General features: G+C 58.3%; 1 protein-coding gene across 1 annotated transcript; it reads right to left on the reverse strand.

The window, feature by feature from the left end:
- Window positions 1-374: 374 nt before the first annotated feature.
- On the reverse strand, window positions 375-1391 carry LOC310795700 (cell division control protein 2 homolog 3-like; the record flags this gene model as incomplete). Its single annotated transcript, XM_083657768.1, has 1 exon — window positions 375-1391. One exon carries the CDS (start codon window positions 1389-1391, stop codon window positions 375-377), a length of 1017 nt encoding a protein of 338 aa, XP_083513894.1.
- Window positions 1392-9894: the final 8503 nt, after the last annotated feature.

The raw sequence follows: 9894 nt of genomic DNA on the forward strand, positions 1-9894 counted from the left end.
CTCAGAGAGACATCGACAAATTCATCCGCCAGACCGTCCTGGACCCAGCCTCGGTCGGCGCTCTGTGGTGGGGTAGCTCACCGGCATAGGAAGCGTACACCTGACGATACCGGGGGAGGCTTGCGGCTCTACGCCGCTCATACTCGGCTCTGTCCTGTGTGACTGTACTCTATGACCGGTAGTAATAAACAATGAACCTGAAAACAACCACCTGTGTGTCCGTGTGCGTGTTTGTGTTTGTTCTAATGGGGTTGGGGGGCACAGACAGATAGACAGAGGTAAACGCAATTCCCACAGAGAGGCAATCTTTATTATAAAGGTTATAAGGATTGGGAAAGCAGAAATTATATACACAGGAGGGTACATCAAAAACTCTAGGAGCGTGCCAGGAGGCTGAACTCGTCCGGACTCCTGTGCAGGAGTCGGTCCTGGTGCAGGAGTCGGACCCAGTCCGACTCGGCAACCGTCATCTTAGCCAGTTGGCCCCATCCTCTGTGGTCGAGCAGCTGTTGGCTTGTCATCCTCTGCGTGGGGTCGGGCTGCAGCAGGGCAAAGACGACGTCCTTGATGACCGGGTCCTTCATTACGGTGGGTATCACCTTGTGTGGGGCTAAGACCGAGTCCTTGTGGCCCGGCAGGTCTACCACCTTGCGCACTATTTCGAACATCGCTAGCTCTGCGTCTTCGTTGTTTGAGTAGTTTGTGTTTCTTGGCCTGAAGATCTCCCGGCCCTCGACAGCGTCGGCTATCATCGTGCCCAGGCTCCAGTTGTCTATGGCCACCGTGTAGGTCAGGCAGTATCTCCGGAGCTCGGGGGCTCTGTAGTTTAGTGTGACAAGCCCGCCGGTCATGTTGTGGTTGGCCAGCCTGGAAATGCCGAAATCTGATATCTTGACCGTCAGGTCGGTTTCGACGAGCAAATTGCTTGGCGTCAAGTCCCTGTGGATAATACCCAACTTGTGCATGTGAGCCAGACCGCAGGCCACGTCGCGGGAGAACTTGGCTACGAAGCTCTTCGGCACCCTGTTGTCTTTGCGTTGTAGTATCATATTACGGATAGTCACCGGCACGTAGTCCATAGTGAAAGCAGACCGCTTGCCGCCGAGGTCCGGGACGCCGGCGACCATGAACGCTTCGTGAAAAGCCATGATGTTGGGGTGGGGGCACACCTTTGAAAGGCAGCACAACTCTCTGGCGAAGTTCAGGTCGAAGGGGGGGGCGGCCGTGTCAAAGGCACTGGAGGTGACGTCGATATAAGTGCACACCTTCAGGGCACGCACCCTTTGCAAGCGACCCTTCTCCACCACCTTGAACACCTTGCCGTAAGTGCCCTGGCCCACCAGGGCGATCTCCTTGTACACGTCAGGAACATTCACCTCCTTGTAATCCATGGCGTAGACCTCAAGAGCTATGCCTCAAGCTCGACACAACCCCATGGCAGGCACCGATAGAATACATAAAGACACTGCGAAAATGCAGCACCCTTTTATATCCATTCCCGCCCTTTGTTGTAGGCTGGACCACTGCAATTCGTCAGTGGACGACAGCGTACCGACGTCGACGGGTGGCACCGCCGCAACAGCTTAAGATGTGTCGCTGTTTGCGTTTCGTGTAGATGTTCTACTGTCGTCTGTTTTTCATTTCAATGTTGTGTAAAGTGCTGAACTCAATAAAACACACAAAGACACAGGAGGTCACGTTTGTCATCTGTTTATCCTTCCCCCCTATACAGGCTGGACAGGAACATTGCACTCATGAGGGAGGGTGTGTGTGTTTGCACAAACTCAAGCATACTCTGATAATTCTTGTAGAATAGTGTCATTTTTATTTTTATTTTTATTCTCACAATCGCCACAAACCTCCCGACCATCACAACGGTCCCAGGCTCAGAGGCTGTGGTGTGAACGGAGCTGTATGTTGGGGGCCTTAGTGGCAATTTCGTCGTGGCTGTGGCACAAGAGAAGCAGGGCGGAGAGCACGTCGTCGCGGGTATACTCGCCGCCGACGGACCTCTTGCCGCCGGTGACGACGGTGCAGCCTCCCCCCTTGTCCGACTCCTTCACAGTGACGAGGGTCATCTCGTCCCTCAGCTTCGCCAGCAGCTCCTTGCCGTGCTCAACGTGCTTGGTGTCAGCCAGCGTCCTCTTGGCCAGCGTCAGCTGGTCGGGCGCCTCGAGCAAGTTGCCCAACAGCCTGTTGGATGTGTTGAGGCCCCGGCTCGAGTTGCGGTACATGTGCACGTCCATGTGCATGTTGGACGTGGCGGCGCCGGCGCCGCAAGGGCGGCCCACGGTGGCCGCGAGACGGACGGCCTTGCTCGTGGCCTCTGCGAGCACGGCCCAGCCGAGGGACATGATCGTGTCGCAGTACCACAGCTTGTCCTTGCGGATGTAGTCGACGCACGCGAGCACCATGTCCACCTTGCCCCTTTTGCTCACGTGCTTACCCAGCATGAACCTGTCGTGCCCGGCCGACCACTTGGCATAGAAGCAAAGACGCAGCCCGGAGCCGTTCAACGCAGTCTGCACGAGGCCCTTCACGTCCTCCAGCGCGTTAACGTAGGTGTTCTGCTCGAAGATCATGATCAGTGGCACCTTCTTCCACTGCACGACCGGCATCAAGACCTGCAGGAGCTTTGCGTGGGCGGTCAGCAGCGAGGCGTACACATGGTTCACTTGGTCGAGGTCCCTGATCTGTAACTCGTCCAGGCTCACGAGCTGGGGAGAGAAAAGAAGACGGAACACGGTGAATGAGGATCGAGCTTGTGCCGGGTCGAACCTTCGTCCCTCCGCCCCATCCCCCTCCCTCTCCAGGTCGCTTAAGTTATCGAGTATCGACCCGCGGGCCACAGACATGGCCTGCGCCGAGTGCGTCCGTGCAGCGCTGCACGTGGAGCGACTCGCCGAGACGCCCTGGACTGTGCTCCTGTCGGCGTTCGAGTTCATGATAGCCTACAGCTCCTTCCGGAGGCACTTCAACTTCTACTCAAAAATGGACCAGAACCAGATGATGAAGATGTACAGCACGATTGCGCGCTCGTCGCCAGCTAGGGTGCTGCAGGCCCATATGCTTGCCAAGACCTACTCCCTGCAGCCACCGACCGAGGCCCCAGCGGAGCTGCTGCAGGCAGTGTCGCTGATACTGGACGGCAGCATCTCGCAGCAGGAGGTGTCGCTGATATTGGACTGCGGCGTCTCGCAGCAGCATGTCGCCCGCTACATCCAGGCCCATCTGCCGAACCGCTGGGCTCTGACAGCCCTGGCGGCCCTGGCCTCGGCCGAGGTGGTGCGCGCGGGCCCCCTCAAGTACCTGGCCCCGCTCAAGGCTTTGCCGCACGCTTCCAGCCACATGGTGCTCATCGTCTCCATGGCCATGACGGCCTGGCTCTGGGAGCTTTCCGATGTCAGCTGCGACTGCGGGTTCTGGGGCCAGGCATGCGCCACGCTGTCATCCGTCGCCCCGGACCTGGAGAGCACGCTGGTCATCCAGCACGAGGCCACCACATGCACCTACATATGCGCGCTGCTCGGCATCTCCCCACCGCTCGAGTGCGACGAGGTCGCTGCTGAGGCGAGCGTCCGGGACCCAGTGGACTACAGGAACCTGTTTCGAGACCTGCTGATAGACAACATGTCCTCCCAGCCATAGAAGCCCCGGCCATCCCCAAACCTACACAAACTCACCACAAGCCTGCCGTCAGCCAGCTCGACGGCTGAGCATAGGCCGGCGCCTGACCTGGATCCCCCGCCGAACGTCGGGTCGAAGCACATGTAGGCCGCGATGACCGATGCGGCGCACATGTCGGCCGTGGACACGTTGTTGTGCATGAACCTGCTTATGACCGCCCGCTCGAACGGCGTGGAGATGTCGGTCTTCAGGTCCGTAGACAGCCCGTCGCCGCTGCCAGTGACTTCGTTCTCGAAGCCTCTGGGCGAAATGCAGGTAGAGAGAGCAGCAGCGACAGAGAGAAGCGGCGGCGCAGTAGGGAGCGCGGATCGGACGATGCAGGCAAGGAGAGCACGCCGTCACGACGAGTCTCGTGCCTTTCCCCGCAACATACGACCCCACAAAGATTTCTTGGACGGGCCCGGATGGGTAAACTTGTGCCTGAAGGCCAAGTGCACCTTTGTACACCACGGCGACGCGTACGTGTGCCAGGAGCACTACTCCCTGCACCGGTGCTCGCCGAGCTCGTGCAGGATGACGGCCTTGATGGCCTCCGAGCCGTTAGGTTCCGACGGCTGCCCGGTTATGGCCCTCCTGACGTTCCAAAAGCCAGAGGCTGAGTTCCGCGGGCCCGACTACGTTTCCGGCAAGCTGGGCGCCGAGCCGGGCTACAGCTGCCGGGAGGACATGGGCCTCGGCGACCGCAAGAGGACAGCCTCGGTCGAGGTCCTGGCCGAGACCAGGGAAAAGCTGCTCAAGGCCAGCGTGCCCATCCTGGTCGCGCTCTACTCGACGCTCGTCACGAGCAAATTCAAAGAGCACTACGCGGCCAGCCACAACAAGGCGTCGGGGAGGGATCACTTGTGGATCTCCTTCGTATCCAAGAGGAACAAGGCAATGGTCCTCCAGGGCTATGCCACATGCCCCCAGAAGCCGACCCTCAGAGCTGCTGTGAGGGACGCGACACTCCGTGCACTCACAGGCTTCGCACATATCTTCAGAGCCCATTTGGCATCGCGCTTCGTAAATGGTTTCATATTAAGTTATGGCGCGACGCAGGCCAAGCGCAAGCCCTGCCCCGACCTGGTCACGATGGTCGTGATGCTGGCCCTCTGCCTCCACCCCTACATCAAGCACAGGCCCAGATATAAGAGTTTGGCGCAAAAGAACCTAGCGATACTCTTCTTCGACAAGGACCTCGCACCGCACAAGCACTGGTCCAACCTGTCCAAGCTCATCTGCCGCGCCGCCGAGGAGATCGTATCCCTCTTCCATAAGGCCAAGGGCGGCAGCGGGTTCGTGCTGCCAGCGGTCGTCACCGCCAGTGTGAACGACATGCTCAAGAAGCACGAGCAGGACCCGCGGCTCCGGCCCTCGACGGAGGCCCAGTCGACGAGAAAGCTGGTGGCCTGCCACGGTGATGCCGCGGGCTTCAGCGAGCGGCTCGGGTCACGGAGACCAAGCAAGGTGATGAAGACGGAGGAAGTCGGAACGGTCGGAGGCACTTCGCCCTCCGGCTCACAGTCCCGCGATGGAACCCAGTCACTGTCACCAAGTCGTTCTCCGGTCGAGACACCGCCGCGGGTGGGAGACATGACAAACGCGCCTGTTAAAGCGAGCCGGCTGCCCGACTACTTCCGCATCACCGACGAGCACTTTGCGAAGCCTGAGGAGGAGGAGGAGGAGGACCTCTGCGTGTCTAGCGACGACGACCCGTTCGGAGAGCTCGGCTGCAACGCAACTCGGGGCGGCGAGGGCTGCGGGACAGACGATTGCGGACCCTTGGCGATGGCTCGTTGTCCAGTAGCCAGCGGTTCGACCTGGGTTTCGTCGAAGACGACTTACACGGCTGGATAAAGCCCGGCACTGGGCCTCTCCGGCTCGGGGGTGGTCCTGGGGTGGTGTTCGAGGTCTGAGGCGCACAGGGGTTTGTCAGTATCACTGATCTCGCTGTCTCCGGTCGGCTGTATTGTGCTTTTGATATATTTTGCAATAAAGAGGAAAACACAACTTTGACTTTGTCGATTGTAGTTTATTATTGTTATTCATCACAGGTAGAATGAACTCACTTACACACAGATGTAGAGCTCACTAGAGGAATGTTGCGTTCCTTGACTGTGCTCGTAAGTTCAGGGGAGGCTGGGGTACAATCTGGTACAATGCATCTCTTCCCCTATGGAGATTCATGTTTTTTTGAGGGGGGTTGTGTCTGTGTAACATATATATATATATAGATATATATATATATATAGATATATAGATATATATTTGCAAAAAGAGGAAAACACAACTTTGACTTTGTCGATTGTAGTTTATTATTTTTATTCATCTGATCTGATATACAAGTCGTGTTGAATTGATCTCGACCCACACAGAGTACTGCACACACATTACTTTGCCAGCCCTTGACACATCAAGCAACTGTCGCAAGTCAAGTCCATCAGGCGTTCTCGTATCTCAACGTTGACAATGTTGCAGACCGGGCACTGGCCGGCAAACAGCTGTCGCACGGCGGCCAGGTCGCTAAAATCTGTCCCCGTCCGCTTCAGTAATTCAGCCAGGCCCTTTGCAGGCAAAGCCCTGCCGCAGAGTACCCAATTAGCCCCTCGGCAGGCCGTGTCTACGGCGATCTCGGAAGCCACTATGGCACACTTCCAAGCAGGGATGCGGCCGACCCCCATGTGCAGCTGTGCCATGAGCAGGATGGACCAGGCTCTCCTGATCACCAGCTTGCTGAAATTGACCAGGTCCAGCTCATCGTCCTCGCAGCATGCCACGTGCGTGCGTGCCAGCCAGAGGATGAGGTAGTAGCACACTAGGTCGACGATGGTGTCGGGATATGGGCTCCGGAGGTTGGTAACTCGGAGCGTGAGGGCCGTTTCAGTCTCGCAGACCGTGTCGACCGAGACCACCTGGTCATGATGGAGTCGACACGAGGTTTTGTTCGATGCCCTGGTTGGCCAAAACAGGGCCGACTGTATCAATTCATTACATTTCTCCATAGGGACCGGCATGCCGGTGTAGTCCTTGAATGCCATGAGCAGCGAGGCAACCTTGACTGCGATGAACGTCTCGTTCTGCCCGCTCAGGATCGAGTCTATGGCGGCCTTGTCAAAGTGATAGTTCCTGTCCATGAAGTTGACGAGCTTAAATGTTCTCATGCGGCTATAACCTTTGCCAAAATTGACAAGTCTGTCCATGAACCAGGCCACAGTGCTCAGTCGACAGTCTGCGAGCTGCTGGAGCCGCTCAGGTGCCACGCCTGACAGGTCGGGATGCTGTAGCGACATCTCGTACTCCAGGTTGGGGCGTAGGGCTTTCAAGACGCTGGCGATGGTCTGGCGGCTGCTGCCGTACTGAATAATGTCCAGGCTGCGCTCGGGCCAGTCCTCATTCTCCTCCATGATCCATGTCAAGGGCTTATGGCTACACTTCCTCTCTCTCCTTCGGCTACACTCCCTCCGTTTGAGCTTAATCCGGCTCCGCTGACTACCTTTCTTCCAGAGAAGAGTTCTCCTGCTAATACCAGACATCTGGAAAGGAGCTGCACTAGATATGCCACTAGAATATGCCCTGGAACACTGGAAGCGCTCTTATATGCATGCTTACCCCGCCCCTGATAAGGCCTAGTCAGAACTTTGATTTTAATGTTGCTCGAGTCAAGTCACAAGGACACTGACCAGAGTGTTGCACAAAGTGTATCATTGTATTGGGTAATCGAGGTCTACACAGAGACAGGGGGTGGGGGTAAGACACAGACAGGTCAGGCTTCCTCCACGGATCACTTCAGGCGGGCAGGGGGGTGAGGGCGCTCGATCGCCTTGCAGCTGTCGAGGCAGCAGCTCACAGAACAGCCATACCCGTCGGGCGGGTTGCTCAAGGGCTTCATACCCGCCCAAGGCAAGGTGTCGCCCAGGAGGTTGCTGATGCAGTCCTTCATCTTCATGAGCTCGCTGTACTCTTTGTCTGTCATCTGGGTGGTGATGGCGTCAATGACCCGTTGAGCCACAAAGTTATTGGGTGCTTCAAACTTAGCCACATTGAACATTCTCAGCCAGCTGCCGATGTTGTCATGCGGTGCCCTCTCGAAGATGCACGCCAGGCCGTCGACGATGCACTCGACCAGAACCCGGAAGGGGAGTTTGGTCCCTTTGGCGTGGTGCTCCAAGTGATGGTTGTTTGCGCGGTAGTGCTCAGGGAAGCCCATCTCTGCCAGGTGTTGGCTCAAGTACTCGACATCCTTATCGTCCTTCAGGCATGGGTTTTTGTCAGCGTCAGCCGAGTTCCCTTTGATGTTAGCCCTCTCCATGAAGATGGCCATGATGCCCGAGTAGGCAGAAGCCTCCACTGGCCCTGTCTTGCTCAGGTCGTGGGTCAGCAGATTGCGATAGTAGTGGCGGTCGCTTAAGAGGTCGACCGACCCTCTTTCGTATGCCTTCACGTACTTGCCGACGAGGGTCCCGATCACGGCCACGTACATTTTGTGCGTCATCAGGGAACAAAGGTGCTGGCGTATCGGGAGCCCGTCGACCAGCGCATCCTCGCAGTCAGCGTTCCACTTCTGGTTCAGGGCAGCCCTGGTGAGAACGTCCGCCAGGATCGTGGTCTGGTGCTTGGTCTCGATGCCAGGCTTCTGAGGTATTTTCTCATATAGCCTTTTGGCCTGGGCGGGCTTGTAGGTGTGACCTTCTATTGCGAGGGGGTCCTTATTTCGCTGAGTCTTGCGTGAAGTCATGGTGCTGCCGAGGGCAAGACGCTCAGCTGTGGCACACTGAGCTAGGCCCGGCGTGTCTGAACACACATTAGTATGACAATAGCCACTAGGATCCCCAAGCCAACGGCCAGCACTATCCACCCAGAGACAGCCGAGCAGCGGTGCACCACGTACTCCTCGTTCTTGCTGCCGACGCGAGCGTGGAGCTGGCACTCGTACCGTTCCGTTTTGCTGTCGGAGCACGGGTCCTCCGCGACACTCAGGGCGAAGTTTGGGCCGGCGGAGAACACCGTCGACACGTTTGGGCTGCGACGTGCGCCTCCGTTAACCAAATCCATCCTGAGCAGGTACATCTTGCGACCGTCTCTCACACGGTACCAAGTCAGGAACCTGAAAGAGCTCACGTCGCTCGCCGGGCACTTGAGCTCGAACGTAGGGAGCGAAGAGGCCGTCGGAGTACCGGCCGTATGAGCTTGCGTAGTCTCGGGTTTGGCGGAGCTGGAGGTAACCGTCGCATTCGCTATCGTCTCTGTCGAGTTTCTCCAGGTTGTATTGAGGGAGCTCGGGGTCGGGACAGACAGTGCTGCGGCACCTCGGAAGAGGCACAGGATCAGGTAGAGCTCGATTACCATGGTCGTCGGTGTGGCGTGGGCGACTGGGAACCACAAGTGTCTCCGAACAATGCTAATACCCACAGGTCTGGTCTGTGTTTTCATGCCGGTCACAATGGCCGCCGTCTCTTGCGAATCGACAGCTGTGGGCCGTGGACGGACCTGAGTGAGACTATCGCCCATATAGCGCCCAAGCACGAGACCAGGGAAAGCGCCAGGGCGCCGATGCTCATCGAGCTGCTGCGGCCCAGCAGGATCTCGCACGTCTGCTTGGAGATGCTACCGCCGTCCTTCTCGTTGTCCCTGGCTATCGAGACCATGAGCTTCTCTGCCTTATTCTCCAGCTGTAGCAGCCTGTCGCGTGTACCCGCGCCACGGCTGAGCAGCTTCGATGCGCGGCCGGCCTGCTTGACGGCCAGCTCCACAGCCTCGGCCAACTCAGGGCCCGAAAGCGAAGTAGGCCTGCGCACGCGCCGCGGCCTGAGGCCTCTCACCGGCCTGCGCAGCATGCTCGGCTGCGACCTGAGCTCGTAGTTCCCGGAGTCGGGGTCATAGCACAGAGGCCCGAAGCAGCGCTCGCCGCACACCACGGGGCACTCAAGGCCCAGCCACAGGTCCTCGTCGGGCTCGCAGCCCTCTGCAGTGGTGTCGGCCCGAACGGGTGCGTTGCATAAGCCCCGTGCGTCGCACCGGGGCTCAGCGTAGTCGGCCTCACCGTCCGTGACCATGGCCCTCTCGAGCCAGCAGGTCCTGTTGCTGGCCCAGATGTCGGTGAACGGCATGTACCAGCGCGGCAGCTTGGTGAGCCTGAACCGGGACCGTCGCGTCACGATCACGATGCCCTGGTAGCCGGTGTGGAGCACGTTGAGGAGCGGCGTGTCGGTGAAGGGCTCCGTGTCGCCG

The sequence above is a fragment of the Poromitra crassiceps genome, assembly GCF_964638095.1.
Source record: "Poromitra crassiceps genome assembly, chromosome: 21".
Classification (NCBI taxonomy): domain Eukaryota; kingdom Metazoa; phylum Chordata; class Actinopteri; order Beryciformes; family Melamphaidae; genus Poromitra; species Poromitra crassiceps.